This window comes from Marmota flaviventris, chromosome 2, assembly GCF_047511675.1.
Source record: "Marmota flaviventris isolate mMarFla1 chromosome 2, mMarFla1.hap1, whole genome shotgun sequence".
Lineage (NCBI taxonomy): Eukaryota > Metazoa > Chordata > Mammalia > Rodentia > Sciuridae > Marmota > Marmota flaviventris.
The window spans coordinates 89,303,012-89,327,961 of record NC_092499.1 but is presented as its reverse complement, the minus strand read 5'-3'; the positions used below and the strand labels follow the sequence as shown (position 1 = coordinate 89,327,961).

Below are 24,950 nucleotides of genomic sequence, written 5' to 3'. Positions count from 1 at the left end.
GTACAACTGCATGGCAAGCTCAATGATGCAGATATGCTGAGGGGGGATGGGTGAGGTGGGGACAGGATTGGGGAAAGGCTGGGGAACAGAGGTCTTCCTGGAGGAGGCAGGCCCTGGATTGAGGCTTTAAGGACAAGGAAGCAAGAGCATAGGAAAGAGCAGAAAGGATTTCTTGGCTGAAGGATCAGTTAGGGCACAAGCTAAGAAAATACAGCAAGGAGAACTTTCAACAAGAACACAGGCACTCAGTAGGGAGGGAGGGAAGTTAACAGGAGGGGGAGGTCAGAGCCATATTTGCCTTGCAAAACCTTAGGTTTTTTTTTTTTTTTTGAGACTGGGTCTTGCTGTATTGCCCAAGCTGTCCTTGAACTCTTGGTCTCAAGCAATTCTCCGTGCTCAGTTTCTTGAGTACCTAGGATTACAGGCACATGTCACTATGCCCAGCTTAAAATCTTAGCTCTTAAAGGTGCTGGGAGCTGCTGAAGGATATATGGGTGAGCTTGATAGACCCCACTGGATCAGTATAGAACTAGATTGAGGGTGTAGACTAGAAGTAGGCAGGAAAGTTGGCAGATTGTTGTGGATCCAAGCAATATTTAAGAGATATCAGGCTAGCTTCTGTCAGGGGAGGAGAGAGGTGAATGCAGGAGAGGCCAAATTTCAGAATGGCTTCTTGATAGAATAACCAGGTGGAGCATGGAAGGTGAAAGGCCTCACCCTGCACTAGTGTGGCTCTGGGGTCTCGGCAGGAGCAGGGGCCAGCCAAGAATATGGACAGGGCTCTGTACCACCTGATCCCAGGGCTTCCAAATGCTTGCCAAATCAACAGGGCTGGTCCCCGGAAGTGGGGGTGGTGGTGGTGGAAGAGCATATAGTGAGATTGTCAGAAATCAAATGTGAGAACTTTAAAGAACTATCCTTACAAGTATATCCAATTAAATCAATCAATCAATAAGCCTATCACTTAGAGGTATGAATTACCAAAAGAAACCCCCTAAAGACTCAAAGTGATTTTGTCCTAGGAATGGCAATGGGGGTGGTAGGGAGAGAAAGGAGACAATCTTTAAAAAAAAAAAAAAAATCCTTTTCAGACTACAATATTTTGAAACCATACACAGAAAGCACATACGAAAATTTAATACAACCCTGGCCTTTGTTCTGAGTTTATGTTTTTTCTTTTTGTTACATGTGGCCCTTCTTGTATAAAATGGTGCTAGATGACAGCCACTTATCTCCTCTTTAATGTCCTCTTTTAATAAAATAAAATATCGTTGATCCCTGAGTCGTGTAATTTCTGACTGGAATCCGTGCATCCAAGGCACTCCAGTGAAGGGCGGAGTGCCGCGGGCCCTGCGCGACTGCGACTCCGCGTGCAGCCGGCAGGGGTCAGGCGAGCTCTACGCTGCATCCGAGCTGGTCCGACGAGTCAGTGCAGCGCTCGGTGGCGCCAGGTGCCTCGGCGGAGGGACACACAGGGAAGACCCTGGACCTGACCTAGGTTGCGAGTCCAACAACTGCTACTGGAATCCTGTATTTCAGCTTCCACCAGGCAAGCCCTGGGTCGGCGCCCCTGCACAGCAAGGACACCACCGCTTTACACCAGCTCTGGCTCCACCCCGCGTCTCTAGCGTCTGGGCGTGGCCGGCTCCCCAGCGACCCCCAGGCGACTCACGTTGCTGGCCATTTGCTAGGGTGGCTGTGCAACCTTGTCTTCCGCACCCATGGAAACCGATATATGAAACGAAATTGAGAGTTACATACGTAAGGGTAATTATCCTTGGATTATGGGGCTAAGGATTAGGGCTCAGTTCTCTAGGGAAGTCCCCCCCCCCCAATCCTGATGGGTTCCTATAAAAGTTTGCTACTTCCCAGAGATGTGACTAGGTCTGGGGAGAGATGCAGGGGGGCTGTTAGTTTACAGGTTGCCAAATTCTGATATGGGTGTGCCCAGATCACACTTAAACATTCTGTTACCTTCTGTTAACCTCCCACAGGACAGGCAATGTGGAGGAGGTGCTGCCCTGATAGTGTGGTGGCCTAAAACTGGAATCCACTTGGAGGCAGCCTCGGGAAGGAAAGGTGCCTGTTAACCGATGAGGTAGAGCTGTGCAGTGTGTGGAGAGAACCTGAAAGTCCCACCAGAACCAAAGTGCCCGCTGATCTATTTTTGTGTCAGGCTATGCTGTTTGTTTTGTTTTTTATTTTTAAACATTCCTCTTGTTTCGCATAAAGGATCAGGAGAACAATTGCATTCTTTCTGTCTTGGTTTTCTGATGCTGTAACTGTATGCCACTGATGGGGTAATTTATAGAGCTTTATCTAGCTCACTGTTCTGGAGGCCAGAAGTCCAAGAGCATGGCACTGACATCTGGTGAGGGCCTTCTTGCTGCATTGAAACATGGTGGAGGTTCTCACATGAGACATCAAGTATGCTAGTATGGGGCTCCCTCTTATAAAGCCACTAATGCCAATGAGGGTCCCACCTCTAGATACAATTGACATGTGACTTTGGGATTAAGGTTCTAATTTGGGGGACTCACCCAACTTGGCAGGGCTCTACCCAACACTGACTGGAATACACATGACATTCTGCCATTTTGAATGTCTTCAGGCTGGTTATTATAGCTACCTGTTTTTAGATGACCATTAACCATTTTAGCTGAATTCATCAATACAGGACACAGAAGTTAAGGGACAGCCACAAGCCCTGGATTTTCCCCTCAAGTTAAGATTAGACTGGGGTTGCTAAACCCACTCTCAAGCCCCAGGCTGGAAGCAGCACTTTTCTGGAGGTTAGAACCAAATACCAGGGACAGGTGCTGCCAGGCTGGGGGCCAAGAAAATCAGTTCCTCTTTTGGGAACTTAGAGGGGGTAGAATAACATAGACCTATTCCTCTCAGACCAGGTTCCATCTAGGATGCTGTGTAGAAGGGCCCCAGGCTGGAATTCTCAGAACACTCCCATTGTTGCTGCTAGCAATCTGGATCTTAGCTCTAGTTCTGACCTTGAAAAAGTTAAATTATCTTGATCTTAAAAACAAAACAAAGAAACAAACCCCAAAACAAAATACCTCAAGGATGGTTTTCAGAAATTTATAAGATACAGTTCCAGGATCCTACTACTCTGGGGTCCCTCCTTTCTTTAAAAAAAAAAAAAAAGTCACTGAAGTGTTGGGATAGTAGCTTAGTGGTAGAGCACTTGCCTTGCAGGGGTTCAATCCCTAGCATCACAAACAAAACAAACACACACATGCACACACACAAAACCAAAGCACTGGGAGCAGGTTGGAGGGAAGGAATAGGACTTGGGCCATCCATTCTCCAAGGACATGTGCTGTATCCAGAAAGAAGTCAGGAGCAGTAATTGTTTTTCCTCCAAAACACCATTTAGGAGCGGATGGGTTTGTTTCACAATATGTTTAATACAAAATGGCAGCAGCCACTGTGCAGTTGTAACAAAATTATCCATAGGGTGTCTCAAGAAATGTATACAGGCAACCCCTCCTGGAGTTGAGCCAGACAACCCAGGCCTGCTTGGGCAGGCAAGGCCTTCACCTGCTGCCCAGTAGATGAGGAAGTTTACTTTACCAGATCTCACTGGTCTCTGTGACAGAGCAGCACAGAACAGCTCAGAGGTGCTGCCAAAGGGGCCAGCATGAGCTAATTCTCCACAATTCTCTTTTGTTCCCCAGGCAGACTCTGTAGCACAGGTGTTCCCAAATGGTTGGGAGCTGATGACTCAAGAAGCCAGCAAACAAGGATGGATTTTTGGCTTTTCTTTTTCCCCAGAAAAGAGACCAACAAGTTTGAGTAAATGAAGGGGGCAATGATTCTGCTGTACTTGAACAGAGAGGGCTCCCTGCCACAGGCTCACCTAAAAGAAGGGGTGGGTACCTACATACCTCCAGGCTACCTTAGGAGGTGGGAGCATCAGGCTTTGAAGTTGAAGAGCAGAGAGCAAGGGCACAGAGTCACCAAAGCCCTCCTAAAGCTCTCAGAAAAGATAATATGCTTCCTGCTGAGTCCATTTTAGGCTTTCCCTGGCTGGTTGGCCCACAGTGCTTGGCAACCAGTGTAGAAGACTCCCCGTCCAGCAGAGGCTTGAGAGCTGTAGCCAGAAGGGAAGCGGAGCAGCAGGGCCTGCTTCGGGCAGCCAGGAGGCTACCATGTCTGTGCTTCCAAAGAAAGGCCTCTAGGTGCTGGGAGAAAGGGGTGGTGGATCTTGGGGCTAGTGGAAATCTGCGTTGAAGGCTCTGCCAATGACCAACCGTCTCACCTCACTGGTCCCAGCCCCGATCTCATACAGCTTAGCATCTCGAAGAAAGCGGCCCATGGGAAAGTCATTTATATAGCCATTGCCACCTGCAACAGGGTTTGAGAAGAGAAGAAAGGACAACAGAAGCAATGGGCAGTGTAGCAAAGCAAGGAAAACAAACAGAAGGCCAAGTGCAATCATCCCTCAGTATCTGTGGGGATTGGTTTCTGGACTTCTTATGGCTACCAAAATTATTGATGCTCAAATCCTTTATACAAAATGACAAAGTATTTTCATATAACCTAAGCATATTCTCCCATATATTTTAAATCATTTCTATGTTACTTACACTATCTAATGCAATATAAATGCCATTTAGATGGTTGTTACACTGTATTATTTATGGAATAACAGCAAGAAGTCTATGCTTAATATAGAAGCAATATTTTTTTCTGAATATTTTCTATCTGAATTTGGTTGGAATCCATGAATATTGAGTGCAGACTGTATAGAGAAATAAGCTATGGGAGGGTCTGATTAAAGAGAAGCAGCAAAAGGTAGTGAGAGGGGAGGGCTTGGAGAGTACCTTGGTGGTAGCAGGGTGGGCAAAGGGATAGAGCTGGAAGGCCACTCAGAGTGCTGATGGCACCAGGCAAAGAAAGTGGAGAATCACTGGCAGACATGGCAAAATGGAGACAAGAGTAGGATGTGGTGGCCCATGCCTGTAATCCCAGGGGCTCAGGAGGCTGAGGCAGGAGGATCTAGAGTTCAAAGCCAGCCTCAGCAACTTAGTGAGGGCCTAAACAACTCAGCAAGACCCTGTCTCTAAATAAAATATAAAAAGGGATTGAGATGTGGCTCAATGGTTAAGAGGCTCTGGGTCCAACCCCTAGTATCCCCCCACCCCCCCAAAAAAGAATGGGAGTGGGCAAGAAGAGACTGGCACGGCTGAACTGGGATTCAAACCTAAGCATGAGGCTCAAGTCTATGCCCTCAATCTGGGGGTAATACTGAAATGCATCTCTCTTCCCATTTTCTAGTATCCACGAGAGCAGGGGGGTGGTTGAGAGGGGGCACTGTTGAAGGCAGTAGCAATTAGTGGTCTCTAGCACTTTCTCATCTACTTTTCCACTTCCTCCTAAAGGGGGCAGAGCCAGGAGGTGGTAGCTCAATTGTGGCTAGCTTAAGCACAAAGTGGGAAGTGGAGAGGAAACCTTTCCAGTTGGCACCAGGCTCTAGGAAGGAGGGGGTGGTGGGGGCCACTCACCGAAACACTGAATGCCATCCAGGGCTACCTGTGTGGCGCACTCAGCTGCGTAAAGAATCACACCGGCACAGTCCTGTGGGAGGAGGTTCTGTCAGCAGGGCCCTGCTAGGCATGCAGGAGCCAGTCCTAGCAGATGACCCATTGCTTACTCCCTGCTCAGGAGCTGTCCCTCACCTTAGCAGTGCAATGGCCCTCATCACAGGCCTTGGCAACGTTGTAGACATACTGCCGACATGCCATGAGGCGGGTGTACATGTCTGCCATCTTCCCCTGCATCAACTGAGCACAAAGAGAGGTCATTGTCAACATGCTGGGACACTCTTTCTAGTCATCAAAAGCAGATCAGCCTCAATGGCAACCTGACAGCAGGAATGAGGAAGCAAAGGCACAGAGAAGAGATGGGAGTTCTCTAGAATGACAGAGATGGAAGTAGATCTGGGGGGTAAGAGAGCTGCTCTTGGACATTGTACCCTGAAATGGCCCTTGCTATGTCTGAAAGGCAGTGTTCCCCAGATACTGCCAGCCACAACCTTCATCAACCTCCCACAGCTTCTTTAAACCAGAAAGGCGGACTAGAAATGCCCTTCCTTTTCCCAAGCTTCCCACCACCTGCAAGCTTCACCCTCCAGTTGCATGAAGTCTCGAGTTCATTCATCTCCAAAAGAAATGGATGGGAGAATGTGCTAAATTTACTAAAAATTTCTGAAGCCAGGCTGCATGCTAAAGCAGCCCGCATTCCAAGCATTCAAGCTCATTTTGCTAGATGATAGTCAACATCCCACAGTGCATGGTCTGCTTCCTCATTCATCACAGAAAACATGAACCCAATAAAAGTACATTTCAGCAAAATATTCCACTCACCTGGAAGTGGCCAATTTTCTGGCCAAAGGCTTCCCTCACGTGCAGGTAGGGAATGGTGTGATCAAGGACTGCCTGCATGAGCCTGCCAGAAAGGAGAAAGACAGAGGTGTCTCATAGTCCCACCCCTGCCAAGAGGAGCGGTAGAATGACAGAGGGAAAGACCTTGAGGAAAGCTTGGCAAGATAAGGATCTGGAACCCCAGATAGGAGGGAAAAGAGCTTGAGAAGCTCTTGTCATCCAGAGGCAGTTACAGCACCAACTGTATAGCCCTTGTGTCCCTCCTCTAAAGCCAGAGGTGGGAGTGGCTGCACCTTTGCAGTAGACAGGCACCAGAGCCAGGGCCTCTCATTTCATATCCATACCACCCAAGCATTTCTGAGTTGCTCCTCAGGCCTCCATCTATCCACCTAATGACATTTTCCTTCTGTGTGAAAAAACTGAATGCAGGAGGAGTAAGTTCTTATTGTCTCTAAGAGAGATTGCAGGGGCCAGGAATCAGCTCCCTTTGGCCCTCCTGCGGGAAGGCTGCTGCTGCTTAGGATAGTTCCATCTGCCACCCAGAGGCTAAAAGAGCGCAGGTCCCCAGGAGCCTCATACTTACCCAAGGGGCCCGCCAGCTAGCACCAGGCGCTCCAGGTCCAGCCCACTCATCAGGACGTAGACACCCTTGCTCTCATGACCCAGGATGTTGGCAGCTGCCAGGATAAATGCTGGTCAGAGGGAGAGGGCTGTCTACAGCCTCTTAACTTTTCATAAAGGGTACGAGGTTGATAACATGCTCTCACACAAGGCACTAAAATATGTTCCTTGAGGTTCAACTAAGGTTCCAGGTGAGAGAAAAGGACTGGATTTACCATTTCCAGTCAGAAGTTGAGCTTCTAGGACCCCCACACCATCCACTGGACACAAAGCCTTGAGTTATTGGCTGTTTCCCTTCTCTCTCTGGACCCACTTGGATGGGAAAGAAGAAGTTAATTGGTCTATCTACAAGTCACCTACCTCTGCCTGGTTCTTCCCACACCTGTACCTATATAGGAACCAGAGAATTTCTCTCTCCCAGCTTGTCTGCTCTAGTCTAGTGTCACCTCCTTGCATTGGGTCCATGAAAGCTGCTTTGTCCAGGAGATGGGCCATTCAGTGCTAGTGAGAGAAGCTGCTAAGCCTTGTCCTTCAGGTAAGCTAGGGCTATGGATAGCCTTGGGATGAGCAGGCAGGAAACTGAATATAGAAATTTGACACCAATGATCTGCCTTTAATGCTGACTGAATTTTTTTTTTTTTCAAGCAGGGATTGAACCCAGGGGTGCTTTACCACTGAGTCACATCCTCAGCCCTTTTTATTTTTTAGTTTGAATCAGGGTCTTGGTAAGTTGCTTAGGGCCTCACTAAGCTGCTAAGGCTGGTCTCAAACTTGTGATCCTCCTGCTTCAGTTCCCTAGTTGCTAGATTATAGACAAGTGCCACCGTGCCTGGCTGATTTTTTTTCTTCTGCACAAAGAAGGATCAGCATAAATCCCCCTCCCTAGATGCTCCTTCTAACCACATCATACTTTTCTGGGATAGCAGATTTGGGGGGAGAGGGATGGTTTGTGGCTGAGGCACAGAGACAGCCTAATTGTTGAGCAGATCTATGCCTTTGGTCCTATCAGCACATGATAGAGGTGCTGGTTCTCCCTGAGTGATGCATGGTGTCACATTTTCAGCTGCAGCTCAGGGGAGAAAATACTTCTACTGAAACCAAATCACTTCCTCTTCATTGAATCTGGCTTCCAACAGTTTATTTAGTTGGCTTTTTTTTTTTTTTTTTTGGTGGGGGTGGGTACCAGGGATTGAACTCAGGGGCACTCAACCACTGAGCCACATCCTCAGCCCAATTTTGTATTTTATTAGAGACAGGGTCTCACTAAGTTGCTTAGCACCTTGCCGTTGCTGAGGCCGACTTTGAACTTGTGATCCTCCTGTCTCAACCTTTTAAGTTGCTGGGATTACAGGAGTGCGCCACCATGCCCAGCAATTCTTTATTAGCATTTTTAATAAGTAACTCACACAGGTTATCCAGGCAAATGTACAGGATATCTGAAGGACAACAGCAAGCTAGGGGATGTCTTATCTTTCTCTTTCAGCTACTGGAAACAAAGCCCAGGCAGAATTATCCACAGAGGAAGCACCACCCTTCACCTCAGCCAGTCAGGCATACAGATGCAGGGGATGTGGCCAGGAGGGACAGCTGTCCAGCAGCCCCAGGCCCACAGTCTAACTGCATGTCATCAAGGAGCTAATAATGGTGAGTCTCTCTAGCCAAGGGATGGGCTTTCTCAGCTTGGGAACAGCCAGATCAACTTGTGGGGGGGTCAGGACAGGAGACTCTTACCAGGAACCTTACAGTCTTCAAAGATGAGCTCACAGGTGTTAGAGCCCCTCATGCCCAGCTTGTCCAACTTCTTGGAGGTGCTAAAGCCAGGCATACCCTTTACAGGAAACAAGAGAAGGCTCTGGTTAAAATTGGCACAAGGGGGCTGGTAAAGGGAAGACCCACCTTAACATCAGGTCCCTGTACCTGCCTGGCATTCCAGCACCCCACTCATGTTCGACTGTTACACCCTGACACCCTACCCTGTTCCCAGTCTCTACTGTTGCCAGCTATGTTCTCATGAGAGCAGTTCTTTCCTGGTGAAATGTTCAGTCCTGAACCCTCCGGACTCTCTCTGGCTGTGCGTCCCTTCCCCCAGGGGACATCATTCTCAAGGTACTCTCAACAGCCCACTCAATTCCTTTGTTCTTCTGCTATTTGTCCCTAAGAGAGTTCCACCTGGGATGAATGCACCCAGCTGTGTGCTTTGACCTCGACTACTCAGTTGCGTATGTACTGGCAAGTGCCCAGTATTGGTAAAGTCCTAGTCCACTCTCCTCCTGGCTCATGAGAGGGTATTTTACAACCTGGAGGTTTCCAATCTTTGTCAGGCCCTATTCGCTCGAATTCTAATAGCTACTTTCCCTATGAGGGCTACTGTAAACCTTTGCAAGTCTCATTTGTTAAATTTTCTACCATCTCCCCCACAGCTGTGATCTCCAGCCCTTACAGGTGCCCCACATGCACCTGGCTTCCTACAGTTATCAGGCAGATGGTTCATCCATCATCACCTGTAACCCATCCTTCCTTCTACCCAACAAGCCATTGTGTTTTGCTCACTTACCCTACACTTCAATTTCTGCCTCTCCAATTGTCCTTTCTCCTTACTAAAAATTTTGGTCAATCTCCCCACTTTGAGCTACATACCAGTCATCCCTTGTTGTTCGTTTTTTTTTAGTTGTTGATGGATCTTTATTTTATTTAGCTATTTTGTATGCTGAGAATTGAACCCAGGGCCTCACACATGCTAGGCAAGCCCTCTACCACTGAGCGACAACCCAGCCCCCGCCCCTCATTTTTAAAACCAAAGCCAAACTCCGAAGTTTTAATTCATGCTCCTGATCTAACTCCCTTTTGCTTCTGTGTCAAGACTGTGGAGGTGAAATCTTCTCCACTTGTATTCCCAGCTATACCTCAGCCTCCCCTACTGTTCTTGCCCAGCTCACCAAGGACATCCTAACTGTCAGATCTAGTGGCCTCCTTTCAGTCTTCCTCTTCCTGAACCTCTTTGTATGGTCAGGCTCTGTGCATGGCTTCACTGTCTTCAGACTTGACCCATCCTCCCTGGACTCGACTCTTTGGCCACCCTCCTGTCAGTCTCCTTCAGTTTCCTCTCTATCTCCCCCAACCCCTGGAAGCAGAGCATACATGATCAGCTGAAGGAAGCAGCCTCTGGCCACTGTCAAGAGACTAAAGCCTCCCCAACTACACACTCACTACCCTCACCTTCTCCACAATGAAGGCCGTGATGCCCCGAGAAGCTGGCACAGCAGTTAGATCTGTCTTGGCGTAGACAATGAGAACATCAGCATCGGGGCCATTGGTGATCCAGAACTTGTTGCCATTCAGGATGTAGTAATCTCCTAAGGGCAGGATATTACGTTCTTGCTTAGGCTGGCTTGGCCTTTCTTATCTTGTCAGTCCACAGAACTAATGAGCAGTTGAGAAATAATTCTGGAGCCACTCCCAGCTCTTGCTCCCTCATTCTGGTAAGGTTTGTCCCTCTGCGCATTTAAGCTCCATAATTGAGAATGATCTCACCTTTCTTTTCTGCCTTTAGCTTCATGGAGACAACATCAGAGCCAGCATTGGGCTCACTCATGGCCAGGGCTCCAATGTACTCACCGCTGATCAGCTGCAAGGAAAACCAATAGGCCTTTTTATGACTTCAGAAGCAACCTATAACAGCTCACTGATCTGCCTCTTCCTGTTCACATTATGCCCTTTCAAACTGCTTTTTTAGAGCAGGGTATTGGTAAAGTCCTAGAAGGGAAGCTCAATATCCATAAAACTGAAAGTGTTTCTTCTATTTCCCTTTCTTCCTTATTTCAGTCTTTTCTTTTTCTGCAGTGCTGGGGATGGAACCCAGGGCCTTGTGCATGTTCAGCAAGTACTTTACCACTGAGCAACATCCTTAGCCCTTTTTATTTTAATTTTGAGACAGGGTCTCACTATGCTGTCCAGGCTGGCCTCCAACTTGCCATCCTTCTGCTTCAGTCTCAGCTTCCCCAGTAGCTGGATTGCAAGTGTGCACTACAGAAGTTCTCTCTCTCTCTCTCTCTGAGATGGGGGTCTCACCATTTTTCCAAGGCTGATATCAAATGCCTGGGTTCAAATGAGCCTCCTGCCTCTACCTCCTGTGCAGCTGGTACCCCAGGCATATGCCACCATGATACTGGTTTTCTGTTTCTTAAAGTGTTCTTCAAATGCTGATATATATCTGTACACACACACACACACACACACACACAAAGAGATATATAGATATAGTTGTAGATGGATACAATACCTTTATTTAATTTATTTTTTTTAATGTGGTGCTGAGAATCGAACCCAGTGCCTTACATGTGCCAGGTGAGTGCTCTACCACTGAGCCACAACCCCAGCCCCTCAAATGCTGTCTTTTATCCAATCAGGAATTCTGGCCCTATTTTCATTTTTTTCCCCCAGATACTAGCGTTTGAACACGGGGTCACTTAACCACTAAGGCACATCCCCAGTTCTTTTTTTGTATTTTATTTAGAGACAGGATCTCGCTGAGTTGCTAAGTGGCTCAATAAGTTGCCGAGGCTGGCTTTGAACTCACAATTCTCCTACCTCAATCCCCCAGGTCGCTGGGATTATAGGTGTGCACCACTGTATCTAGCCCTATTTTCAATTTTTGACTCAAATGTTTTAAAACAACCATGGGATCCTTCCTAACTGTATTTGTGGCAGCAAAGTACAGAAACCAAGTCTGACTGGCCCCTACCAATGGAAAAGAGCCCCCTGTTGTGGGTGGTTGCAGAATGGCTTTCTTCATTCCCATTTCCTTACTTTGGGGAGGTATTTCTCCTTCTGGGTCTCATTCCCATTGCGCACAATCTGGTTGATGCACAGGTTGGAGTGGGCACCATAGCTGAGACCCACTGCTCCAGAAGCTCGGGATATCTCCTCCATCACCAGCACATGTTCCAGGTAACCCAAGCCAGAGCCACCATACTGAACTGCAAGAGGGACAGTGCAGGAGAGGAGAAAGGCAGTCAGATAAAATTGAGATATTGACAGAATCTTAAATTAATTGGCAGAAAAGAGACACCCTTGTAGCATCTATTCTAAGTTCCCCTAACAGTGTTATCAGGTTGATATCAAGGACTAACAGAACTTGTTAATTTGCTCTTGCTGGATGGCTGAGCTGCAGTTCAGAAGTCAATCATTGCCAAATCTGTCTTTATTTCAGACACTTACGTGGAGACAAGCAAAAACCCCAAGCACCCACTAACTATTACAAAAGTTACAGAAAGACAGAGGCAGATGAAGAAAGAGAGCCAGTCTGATGAACACAAAAATGAGCACAGGACTGTGTCTAAAGCACCAAAACCAGATATAAATCCAAGTCTGTCTGTTTAACAGCCTTAAGAAAGTAATATTTAATGGTGTGGCTTTGGACCCAAAGAAGTAGGGCTGGTAACAGCCAGGACAGCCAGAGCCTGAGAGGAACTCTAGAGGTAAGCTGTACGGCAAAGGGCAGAAGAGATACTAGCAGGACATTTCAGAACTCTCCATAAAAATGGTGTTTGTCTTTGATAGAAAATCCCAAATCAAAGAGGCAAGGTCATCTAGTACTATCCCCTATCCCACTGTTTAGGTAAAGCCTGGCAAAGCTCTGCGCACATGTTCACTATGACTAGGAAACCAGGGAAAGGCTCTAGGGAAAGCTTGGCCTGATCACAACTCCATGAAGGAAAGCAAAAAGGAAGGGGACGTTAGAAACAGCCACCAGGACTATCATGTAGGAACAGGATTCATATGGAGATTTTTAAATTTTGTGGGACTGGGCATTGAACCCCAGAGCCTTATGCAGGCTAGTAAGTGCTGTACCACTGACCTATAGCCCCAGCCCTAGCTTTTTCTTCTCTTTTCCTTTTTTTTTTTTTTTTTTTTAATATTTTTAGTTGTATATGGACACAATATCTTTATTTTGTTTATTTAGTTTTTTTATGTGGTGCTGGGGATTGAACCCAGAGCCTCATGCATGCTAGGCAAGAGCTCTACCGCTGAGCCAACAACCCCAGCCCCCTGGCTTTCTTTTAAAAGTTTTCCCTTGAAGGTGGGCGTGGTAGTACATGCCTGAGTCAGATGCTGAGGTAGGAGGATAGCAAATTCAAAACCAGCCTTGGCAACTTAGTGAGACCCTGTCTTAAAATAAAAAATTGAAAAGGGCTGTGGATAAATCTCAGTGGTAGAGTGCCACTGGATTCACTGGGTTCAATCTCTGGTAATATAAATAAATAAATAAATAAATAAATAAATAAATAAATACTTCCCCACAAAGGATTTTATCTGATTTCTTTCTTTTATGATTTTTAAAGAATACTTCTATTTTGTTCATTTATTTTTATGTGGTGCTGAGGATGGTTTGAACCCGGTGCCTCATACATGCTAAGCGAGTGCTCTACTAATGAGCCACAAACCCAGCCATTCTTTTTTTCTTTCTTTCCTTCTTTCTTTCTTTTTTGGTAACGGGGATTGAACCCAGGGGTACTTCATCCCTGAGCTATTTCTCTAGACTTTTTTATGATCCTCCTGTCTCAGTCTCTAGGATTATAAGAGTCAGCCATCGTGCCTGTCCTTTCTTTCCTTTTAAATGTGGTCCTAGGGATCAAGCCCAGAGCCTCATAAATGTTAAACACACACTCTACCACTGAGCTACACCCCCAGCTCATGGTTTCTAATTGCCTCTTTTTTCCTTTAAGATACATTCTGATTCACATATTCTTGGAGTAGGTGAGTAGGGTTCATAAATTCCCAAAATATAATGGAAGAGTCTGGTTTAGAAGCCCCTAGCAACCTTCCCCCCAGTTATTTTACATTAAGATGATCTAAATCTTTAAATGGTTTCATTTTATCATTATTCATGTTATAACTTTATTTATTTGTTACCGGGAATTGAACCCAGGGGTACTTAACCACTGAGCCACAGTCCCAGCCTTTTTATATTCTATTTAGAGACAGGGTCTCTCACTAAGTCACTTAGGGCCTCACTAAGTTGCTGAAGCCAGTTTTGAACTTGCAACCCTCCTGCCTCAGACTCCTGAGCCGCTGGGTTCAGGTGTGCACCACCGTGCCCAGACCATGTTGTAAATATCTAACTTTCTATAATCAGCTCAAAATCAAGAAATTAACCTACTCTGAGTACTGAAGAGGAGACAAGGTGAAATATACAGTTGACCCTCAATATCAGGGCATTGGTTCAGGACCTGTCATAGATATCCAAATCCAAGGATGTTTAAGTATCTTATGTAAAATGTTGTCACATTGCCTAAAACTGAAGCACATCCTCCCATATCCTTTAAATCATCTCTAGATTACTTATTATATAAATTATTATATAAGTAAATATATTACTTATTATATAAATAGTTGCTATTCTTTATTGTGTAGGGACTAATGAGAAGAAAAAGTTGACTATATTGTGTTCCACCCTTACTCTCATATCCACAGTAAATATAGGCCTGAGTATGGTGGGCTCTCCAGGCTTGGTTGAGGTGGTCAAAGGCTCAGTTCTTTACAGAGCACAGCAAGCCAGGCTGGGCCTCTCCTTAGAAGCCAATACTTGAACCAGAGGCCACCAGCTCCCTGTCCTCTCCCCCTAAAAACAAGTAGTAAGACCCACAGTGGGCAATGGGCAGACCATAGAGAACCTATTAAACATATCCTCTGGCCACTTTACCTGAAGGCCCAAACAGACATCCCTCTCATCCCAATGATTTCCAGGGAAAAGACTCAGGCAGTCCTTCTAGGGATATACCTGCCCTGACTGTTCCTGTCTAGAAGCAGTTCTTTGAATAGAACTTAGAAATTATGATAGTAAAATAGATACACTAGGACAACTGTTTGACCCAGAGAATTTTTATTTGGGGGTACCAGGGATTTAACTTAGGGGCACTCAACCACTGAGCCACATCCTCACCCCTATTTTGTATTTTATTTAGAGACAGGGTCTCACTGAGTTGCCTGGCTTTTGCTGAGGCTGGCTTTGAACTTGTGATCCTCCTGCCTCAGCCTCCTTCTGGGATTACAGGTGTGCACCACCATACCCAGCTGACCCACAGAATTTTGAAAAAAAAAAATGTTGTCGGTGTCTTTGGGCACAATCTTCCCCTTCCTTTCTGCTTCCTTTGGGAATTGTGTAAGTACGCACACAAGGAAAGTTATCTTTAGGGAAAGAAGCTATACTTACCAGGGACTGTGATGCCCAATACTCCCAGGCTCCCCAGCTGTTTCCAAAACTCCTATCAACAGAAGGGAGTAGAGGAATTGTGAGAAGGCAGCCAGCTACCTGTGGCTGCAATAAGACCAAATGCTTCTTAGGGAGGCTTCTTTTTACCAAGAGATAATGTGAGCCCTTCCAGGCAGCAGTGCAACTCAGCCTAGCTCCCAACTGCCCCCTGTCCCAACCTTCTGACTCACTCGCAGGTTCTTGAACTCGTTGCTATGATCAATTTCCTGGGCCTTGGGAGCCAGATGCTCCTGAAGGAACTTAGCCATGGTCTGTCGAAGCTAGAGGGAGAAAAGCGGACAGATGCAGCTGAAACCAAAATATTATTGCATTGAAAGCAGCATCTCCAGTACTGAGAGCACATTCTGAGAGCCAAGCCAATAGTAACCTCACCAAATAGCATTAGATTGAAACTTAGAAGCCTCACTAGTTAATGTTTCCTCAGAGATGATCTTCAACTTTTTCTTAAGATCCTCAGTTTAGATAGCTTGAAGATGATTTTTAGCTTGTATTATCTTACTTTCTTTCACTTTATTTATGCTATTATTTTTTGTGTATGTATGTGTGTGGTACTGGAGGTCAAACATTGGGCTTTGCACATGCTAGGCAAGCACTTTGTTACTGAGTTACACCCCCAGGGGTTAGCTGGGATTGCAGGCATGTACCACCATACCTGGGCTTTTTAATTTATTTCTGAGACTGGGTTTGCTATGTTGCCCACACTGGCCTTGAACTTCTGGGTTCAAGTGATCTACCTACCTCAGCTTCCCAAGTATTGCAGATGTATAACCACTGAGCCACATCCCCAGCCCTTTTTTATATTTTATTTTGAGACAGGAACTTGCTAAGTTGCTAAGGCTGCCTTTGAGCTTATGATCCTCCTGCCTCAACCTTCAGAGCCGCTGGGATTTACAATATGCACCACTGCACCAAGATTGAAGATAAAAAAAAAAAAAAATGCTGCTCCCCTACATAAAATCGTTCCATGCCTTTGTATTACACTCAGAATAAAGCACAGGCTCCTTTCCTAGGCCTACAGGTCCTGCATAAACTGTACCAGCTGGCCTTCCAACCTTCCCCAATACTTTTCTATCCCCCACTCACTGTGCTCCAGCCATACCCACTTCAGTTCTTGGCTTGTGTCAGGCTTTTTACTGCCCCTGAGCCTTTGGCCAAAAGAGATTACTGAAAGGAATCAGAAATTCCTCTTGGTAGAAAGGTTTGACACCTAGGACTGAAGTCTTCAGAGAAGCCCTAAACCACCTAGGGCCCTTGGAGAATCACATTCCCTTGCACTCCATCTACCTCCAAGTGATCACAGCCTCCTTCCTGCAAGAAAGGCTCTGGTCTAGTCCCATTTGTAATCACATTTTTTTTTTTTTTGAGTTCTTTCTTTGTGCTTTGGATCTAATAAGCTGAAAAATGATAGCAAACCTCACCGGCACTTCAAAATGCCTTGTTTATCCAAAGAGAATCCCTGGTGATTATGATGATCAACCAGGAACTACATGTAGATGCAGGACCCTTTTGCCACAAGCGGTAGTCCCAGTCAATCCACCAAAACACCACCATTCTCCCAGGAGCTTTCTTCCTTTGCATCCCTCTGGCTGCCCTGCTTTGGTGTCTCAAATCTTCTCTCCAGAGAGGTGAAGATGAGACTAAAGGACAGGGCCCAAAAGGAGAGGGCCAGTTTCCCGCCCTCGCTCCCAAGTGACGTTCTCATCGTCCAAAGAGCACAAGCCGCTGCTGAGCGGGTGCTAAACAGAAGGCCTTGCAGCCGGGAAGGGAGTCTGTCTCTCTACCTGCTTCTGCTCTTCGCTTAGCCCGTTGATCACATCGTCCACAGGCAACAGAGAATGGGCGCGCTGGGTAACGAGGCCGGCCAGGGGCGACAGCTGCGGCCGCAGCCTCCAGCTCCGCACACGCCGTCCCAGCAGCCGAGTCGCAGTCGCCATCTCTTCCAGAACCGAGATCCAGAACTGCAACTGAAGAATCTCTTCCGGCTCTACCAATCGGGCTTCACCGCCCCATCCAATCGGCGAGGGGGTGGGTCTCCAGCAGCCAATCACCCTCACCCGTCCGCTGAAGGCCGCGCTCTCCTTTGGTGGCCAATGAGCCCTGACATTCTGTGGCCAGCCCTCCACCGCCCCACGAGTGAGCAAGAGGGATCTGTTGCTAGCGTCCTCCCTGGGTTAGTGTGTGTGTGTGTGTGTGTGTGTGTGTGTGTGTGTGTGTTAGGGGAGGCGGGTAGACAGAGCAAGGAAATTGCCTTTTCTTTTGAGTTGGTCTCCTTTCATTGAAATAGCAACCCCTAACTGCAGGAAATCTCTGTGGGAAAGCAAAGCATTAAAACAGAAAACTTCCCAAATGCTCAATATTTGGGAATAAATTGGTAAAGCAAATCTGGGATAGTTAAGATTTTTAAAGTAGCGCATGTTCTAGTGTGCACGTTAACTCGGTAAAATTTGCTTTCTTATATATGAGGATTTGTTGCTTTTGATTCCTGTTTCCTCCAAATTACATAATGAATGTGCTGTAAGAACGTCAGTCAGAATTTTTTTTTTAAATGCCGGTGGGAGGGTAAAGGGTGGGAAGGAAGGAATTTCAGCCTCTTATCCTCTTTCCCCTTTTGCAGCTTTTCCTCCTACGTGTTGGGTCAATGCCCTTAAACAGCTCATCTCAGGTGGTGTAGCACCCTTAGTTCAGGAATGGGGCTTTACAGTCCGGTTACCTAGCTGTGGGACTTTGGGCAATTTTCTTGGATCTTTTCAGTCTCTAATCATCTGTAAAATAAAAACAATACCACCAACTTCCAAGCTATTATGAAGAATAAGAGATTGCATTCTTGGGCTGGGAGTGTAGTTCAGGGATAAAGCATGTGCTTAATATGCATGAGGCCCTGGGTTCATTCCCCAGCACAGAAAATAAATAAGGTTGCATACTCAATTATTCAGCCTATTACTTAGCACATTGTTCTCATTTTTAGTCATTTTTACCACACCTGACTTCTCCCACTTCTCCCACTTCCGTTTCCCCACTTCCAACTTACCCTACATTCTGGGACTTCATAGTGAGATGTCAGTGACCAAAATGACCAAGCACACAGCATTGCATCTCCTTTTCTCAAATTCTGATTGAAATTAATCATTTAGGTGTTTTAAGTTTGTCCTTAATGCTAGAGAGCTCAGGGAGTATGTGTATAAAGGTTATGATTATAAAGCTAAGCGTATTGGTAGCTTTTCTGTGTGTGTGGAGGGGGTCATTGAACCTAGGGAAACTCTACCACTGAACTGCATCCCCATTCTCAGGCCTTTTTATTTTTATTTTTCAAGACAGGGTTTCATTACATTACCCAGGCTAGTCTTGAATTTGTGATCCTCCTGTCTCAGCTTCCAGAGTAGAGGTATTACAGACATATACCACCACACCTGGCTATTTGGTGGCTTTTTCGAAGACTTCCCTCTGCTAAAATGAGCAAACCAGCTGGGTGTGGTGGGGGAGCACCTGTAATCCCAGTGGTTTGGGAGGCCACGGCAGGGGGATTGCAAGTTCAAAGCCAGCTTCGGCAATTTAGGGAGGCTCTAAGCAAGTCAGTGAGACCCTGTCTCAAAATTTAAAAAAAAGGCTGGGGATATGACTCAGTAGTTAAGTACCCCTGGGTTTAATCCCCAGTTCAAAGGAAACAAAACAAGAAAACAAAAACACCCTCACTCACAAAATGAGCAAACCTTGAGTCTTCACCATTAATCCCTGCACAATGTTGGCATCATTTTGTAGGAAATAGGGATGAGAAGCTCAAACATCTATGAATATTGCTAGTAAAAGATGGCAATACATGGGGCTGGGGATTTAGCTAAAATGGTAGAGTGCTTGCCTCACTTGCACAAAGCCCTGGGTTCAATCCCTAGTACCACCAAAAAAAAAAAAAAAGGTGAGAATCTAGACAAACACCCCAATTAAATAGCTTCCACACCAGTCTATTCAATTTTTTTTTTTTTTTTTGTACCAGAGATTGAACTGAGGGGCACTCGACTACTGAGCCACATCCCCAGCCCTTTTTTGTATTTTATTTAGAGACAGGGTCTCACTGCATTGTTTAGCGCCTCGATTTTGCTGAGGCTGGCTTTGAACTCACAATCCTTCTGTCTCAGCCCCCGCCCCGAGTGGCTGGCTCAATTTTTATTTTTAAAAAGTGACAATCATTCATGTGCTCAAAAAGCTGTAAGAGGGGGCTGCGATGTGGCTCAAGTGGTAGCGCGCTCGCCTGGCATGCGGCGGCCCGGTTCGATCCTCAGCACCACATACAAACAAAGATGTTGTGTCTGCCGAAAACTAAAAAATAAATATTAAAATTCTCTCTCTCTCTCTCTCTCTCTCTCTCTCTCTCTCTCTAAAAAAAAAAAAAAAAGCTGTAAGAGGGCTGGCGTTATGGCTCAGCGGTAGAACTTCACATGTGGGAGGTCCTGGGTTTGATCCTCAGGACCATATAAAAATAAATAAATAAATAAATAAATAAAGTTATTGTATCCAATTATATCTAAAAAATAAATATTTTTTAAAAAGAAAGAAAAAAGAAAAGACAAGTCCAGCTAAGACTCTTTCTCAAAACAAAAAAATAAATAAAATAAAATAGGCTGAGATATAGCTCAGTAGTAAAGCATAAACTTAGTATGCAAGAGGCCCCAGGCTCAGTCCCTAGCATGCAGAAAAAGAGAGGAAGAAATCTAAGAGTTGAAATTATGAAATAGAAAATAAATAAAACAAAAAATTGTTTAAAAATTACTAAAATTGATGAATCACTGCCAAAAGTGATAAAGAAAAATAAATTAGAATTGCAAATTATTGATATCAAGAATGAAAAGTGGGGACTAGGGATGTAGAGCAGTGGTAGAATGCTTGCCTAGCATGTGCAAAGCCCTGGGTTAGAGCCGTGGTACCCCCCACACACACACACACAGAATTGAAAAGGGGGACAGCTCTCAGATCCTATGATATGAAAAAGATAACAAAGATATTTGAGCAAAATATGCCAATAAATATGACAATGTAGATGAAATGGACAGATCCTCTAAAAATAGGTTATCAAAAACTGACATAAAGCCAGGAGTGGTGGTACACATTTGTAATCTCACTGATTTGGAGGACTGAGGCTGGAGGATTACAAGTTTAAGGCCAATCTGGGCAACTTAATGAAAACCTGTCTTAAAATAAAAAATAAAAAGGACTGGAAATGTGACTTAATGATAAGAATGGACCTGGGTTCAATCTCCAGTACCAAACAAGACCAAAAACTGACACAATAAGAAAATCTGAATAGTCCTATATCTGCTAAAGAAGTTAAAATTCACAATTAAAAACCTCCCCTCAAAGAAAACTCCTGCGGCAGGGTGGAGTGGTGCATGTCTGCAATCGAGTGACTCAGGAGGCTGAGGCAGGAGTATTGCAAGTTTGAAACCAGCCTCAACAAATTAGTGAGGCTGTAAGTAACTTAGTGAGACTTAGTAAGACTCTGTCCAAAATAAAAAAGGCTGGGGATGTGACTCAGTGGTTAAGTTCCCCTGGGTTCAATCCCTGGTATCAAAACCAAAATAAGCAAACGAACAAAAAGACCATGAAACTCCAGGCCTGGGTAGCTAATAAATTCTTCCAAATAATTAAAGAAGAAATATTACCAACTCATTTTATGAGGTCAATAATACCTCTGACAAGAAACATTACAAGAAAAAAAAATGCATGTTGGTATTTCTCATAAACACAAAAGTAGTAAAAAATAATTAGAAAAGTAAATCCAGTGTTATAAAAAAAATGCAGTCTGCCCTAACAAAAGAAAAAACTCTGAGATGTCAAAAATTTAATTTCAAAGGCCAGAGGGTAGAAGAGGAAGAGATATTAGTTAATCAGTTAACAACTGCAAAAAAAAAAAAAAAAAAAAAAAAAAACCAATAAAAAGGCCAGTTATATTGAAACCATGACACCTACCATTGAGCTACTTCCCAGCCTTTTTTAAAAAAAAATCTTGAGAGTCTCACTAAGTTAGTGAGGGCCTCACTAAGTTGTCCATGCTCCAACTTGTGATCCTCCTGCCTCAGTTTCCCAAGTAGCTTGGACTATTGGGGTGCACCACCAAATTTGGCCCTATTGTGTGTGTGGTTTTTTTTTTTTTTTTTTTAGTACTGGGGCACTTAACCACTGAGCCACATCCCCAGCCCTTTTTTGTATTTTATTTAGAGACAGGGTCTCACTGAATTGCTTAAGACCTCACTAAGTTGCTGAGGCTGGCTTTGAATTTGCAGTCCTCCTGCCTTAGCCTCCTGAGCCACTGGAATTACAGGCATGCGCCACCATGCCTGGCTGGCCCTATAATTTTTATTTAAGAATTCCTTGGGCTGGGCTAGGGCTCAGTGGTAGAGCACTTTCCTGGCATGTATGAGGCACTGGGTTTGATCCTCAGCACCACATAAAAATAAATAAATAAAGGTATTGTGTTCATTCTATAATGAAATATATATATATATATATATATATATATATATATATATATATATATATGTATATATAGAAGTGACTTTTAAAAAAAATATATATACATTTTAAAAAAAGAGGGTACTCAGTTGGTAGAGTGCTTGCCTCACATGCACAAGGCCCTGGGTTCAATCCCCAGCACCACAAAAAATAAAAAAAGAATTTCCTGACTTAGGGCATTAGCACTACTCTCAGTTACCATCATTTTGGGCTTCTTGTCTCAACACATCATTTATGGATTATAGTATGCTCATAATCATGTATTCCTTTGAGTTTTTGTCATTCCCACTAAAGAGAGATCATTTTACTTTAACAGATGGCTGTATGCAAACATTTAAAACTTTTTGAGAGGTAACAGCATACCAAGAAGAGTACTAATTGTGACTGTCACAGGATGATACCAAGAGTATGGAGCATGCTCTTGCTATAGTTTGGATCTTGAAAATTTTCCAAAGGCCCATGTGTTAAATGTCATGAAGTGAACAGGACTTTTCTGCCACAAACACAATCCTGCTATGATGGGCTGTATTGCCACCAGCCCAAAGCAACAGGGCCAATAAAACATGGACTAAAGCTTCTCAAACCATGAGTCAAAGTAAGTTTCCTTTAAATTATTATCTCAAATATTTTTTATAGTAATAGCAAAAAACTGACTTACACAGTTCCTTGGTGGCCGTGAATCTAACCAACTAAAATCAAGTAGATCAGGAAATAAAACAGATAAGGAGTCTGCCTGTTTTAATAAGTAACCTGTCCATTAATTTTACATGCATCTTCACCAAACCCATTGTATTTATTTATGTGCAAAAAGAAGTACCAGCAACTACCAAATTCCCCTAGTTTAGGTGACAAGTAAATATCATCTAATATTGAAGGACTGGATTAAATTTAGTGGTTAAAAAAAAAAAACACTAGTGGGGCTGGGGTTGTGGCTCAGTGGTAGAGCATTTGCCTAGTATGTGTGAGGCACTGGGTTCGATCCTCAGCACCACATAAATATAAATAAATAAATAAAATAAAGGTATCGTGCTATCTACAACTAAAAGTATTAAAAAAAAACACTAGCACAATTTGAACAGTTGCAGCAGGGATGTTGCTAAAGTCATGTACTAGCTAGACTAAGAGATCTCTTAGGGCCTATAAATATTTGAGTTTGACACATAGTTAACACAGTTAAGTGAGCCACAGAAGTTATTGTTTGTGAAATTCTGGTCACAGTATTATCCTGTCAAGTGCAAGAAGGAAGCATAAACAAAAATCTTATTACAAGGGGTGCTAGAATCTTGTTTCGAGAACGGGAGTCTTACTATGAAAATCTTGGGTGGGAAAAGCTGCACACAGTGTGAAGATAACTTCTGGTTTTGACTTTCAGTCTGTTTCTGGTTGTGGCATTGGTTGTTCTGGTGATCATATCAGACAAGGCTTGTTTTAGTTAGCTTTTTTGTTTCTGTGACCGAGACAAGCACTTAGAGAAGGGAAATTTTATTTAAGACTTTATAAGTCAGGATTCTCCTATGAGAACAGAATCAACAGGAAGCATAATTATAAAAAGGGGATTTATTAGGTTGGTTTACAGAACCAACGATGGATAGTCCACAATGGCCATCTGCAGGCTGGAGCACTGGAAGAACCAGTACCTATGCAGTCCAAGAGGATGAAGCAATGGCTACCCCAGTCCAAGACAGAAGGCTTCTGGAGAATTGCTCTCAGAGGCTGCTTTGGAAGAGTGAAGAGGCAAGAGTCTGATATCCTCAGATGATAGCAGCAGCAATCAAGAACCTGTCCAAGAAGAATTAACTTGCATCTGCTGCTGCTGCCTATTTCTTCCAATTTTAATTCCATCCAAACCATCATCCTATTGGACAGTGCTGCCCATGCTTAGGGCGGGTCTCCATTTCAGTTGGCTATCCCACATGCCAATCATTCCTAGAGGCACCCTCATCAACACACCCATGAGGCTCTTAATCCTTGTTATCTCTTAATCCGATCAAGTTGATAATTCAAACTAACCATTACAGGATTCATGGTTTAGCAATTTCATTGCTCTAGGCCTAAGGTGATGTAGCACATTATGGAGGAAGGGCCCAGTGAAGGAAAGCTGCTCAGGTCAGGGAAGGATCAGGGAAAAGGAAGGAAGAAGGGACTCCAGGGAAGTTGCACCCTTCTAGGCATGCCCCCAAGACCCATGTCCTCCAGGCACACCCCACCTGCCTACAGTTACCACCCAGTCCATCCATTCAAACTAGGGTAGAATATTACAGCTCTCATAATCGAATCATTTCATCTTTGAATGTTCTTTCATTAAGAGGAGATTTTTTTGGGGGGATACCATATATCCAAACCATATCAAGGCTGTCTGTAATTTCTCTTGAAATTTACATGAAATTGTCCAGTTTTGTCTTATTGAGTTTTTATTTTTAGTTGGAGAGTTGTAATCAGATGTTATAGAAAACTAGAATTCAGAATCCAATCCAGTCTACAGGTACATCATAGAAACTCAAAAGCAATGATCAGGGTTACAATATAATAACAGGTATACTACAATTTTCTTCTGCAATGTGATTTTTCTCTCTATAATCACTTCCATTTCCATCAAGATAATTGTTGTAAGATCAATTTGTTTGCAAAATAGGTCTAGTCTCCTGATTATTTGCATAAGTGTAGCCATAATAACTACACAGGCTCTTTTCAAATTTGTTTTGTTGGAAGTTTGACAAGGAATCTCAGATTGGCCTTTTATAAAATCTCAAAGCTAGGAAGTCAAACTGAGGCTGACTTCAGATAACATTCTGTTGAGAGCCACAGCCGAGTCAGAATGGCCCCTAGCATTTTGCCAGAAGTAATGGTTGCGAGGTGAACCATTAAGATGATGCTGGATTGAAACAGGTTGTGTATTCAATTGTATATAGACCCCTGCTGTCCAACTCGGGTGCCTGCTACTTTGGAGTTCCCCGTTGAGTTCTCTCAGGTTCCAAAAGAGTGGGGGCGGAGCCCGGTGGAGAGCTGGGAGAGTTCCCCGGGAAGTGTGCGTGGAGTGCTGGTGGAGTTCGGGCAATAAAGTTTCCTGTTTGAACATACAAGTGCTTTGTGGCGGCTCGGTGATTTGTGCCCAGCCAGACTGCAGCAACATTCCAGTCAAAGCCTTGGTAATATAT

The 24,950-nt window shown here is 44.5% G+C and overlaps 1 protein-coding gene across 2 annotated transcripts; it reads right to left on the bottom strand.

The window, feature by feature from the left end:
- Window positions 1-1,117: 1,117 nt before the first annotated feature.
- Window positions 1,118-17,268, bottom strand: Ivd (isovaleryl-CoA dehydrogenase). 2 transcript variants are annotated; one of them, XM_027925728.3, is made up of 13 exons: window positions 17,076-17,268; window positions 15,465-15,554; window positions 15,235-15,286; window positions 11,829-11,998; window positions 10,554-10,647; window positions 10,239-10,375; window positions 8,754-8,850; window positions 6,985-7,078; window positions 6,384-6,465; window positions 5,697-5,801; window positions 5,523-5,595; window positions 1,673-1,710; window positions 1,118-1,570 (listed from the first exon to the last, which is right to left on the bottom strand). In XM_027925728.3, the coding sequence occupies exons 1-12, from the start codon at window positions 17,226-17,228 to the stop codon at window positions 1,688-1,690; spliced, it is 1,170 nt and encodes a 389-aa protein (XP_027781529.2). In that variant the 5' UTR covers window positions 17,229-17,268; the 3' UTR covers window positions 1,118-1,570; window positions 1,673-1,687. The 2 variants fall into 2 exon arrangements, with proteins under 2 accessions (XP_027781529.2, XP_027781528.2); XM_027925727.3 differs by lacking the exons at window positions 1,118-1,570; window positions 1,673-1,710 and adding an exon at window positions 3,403-4,362.
- Window positions 17,269-24,950: the final 7,682 nt, after the last annotated feature.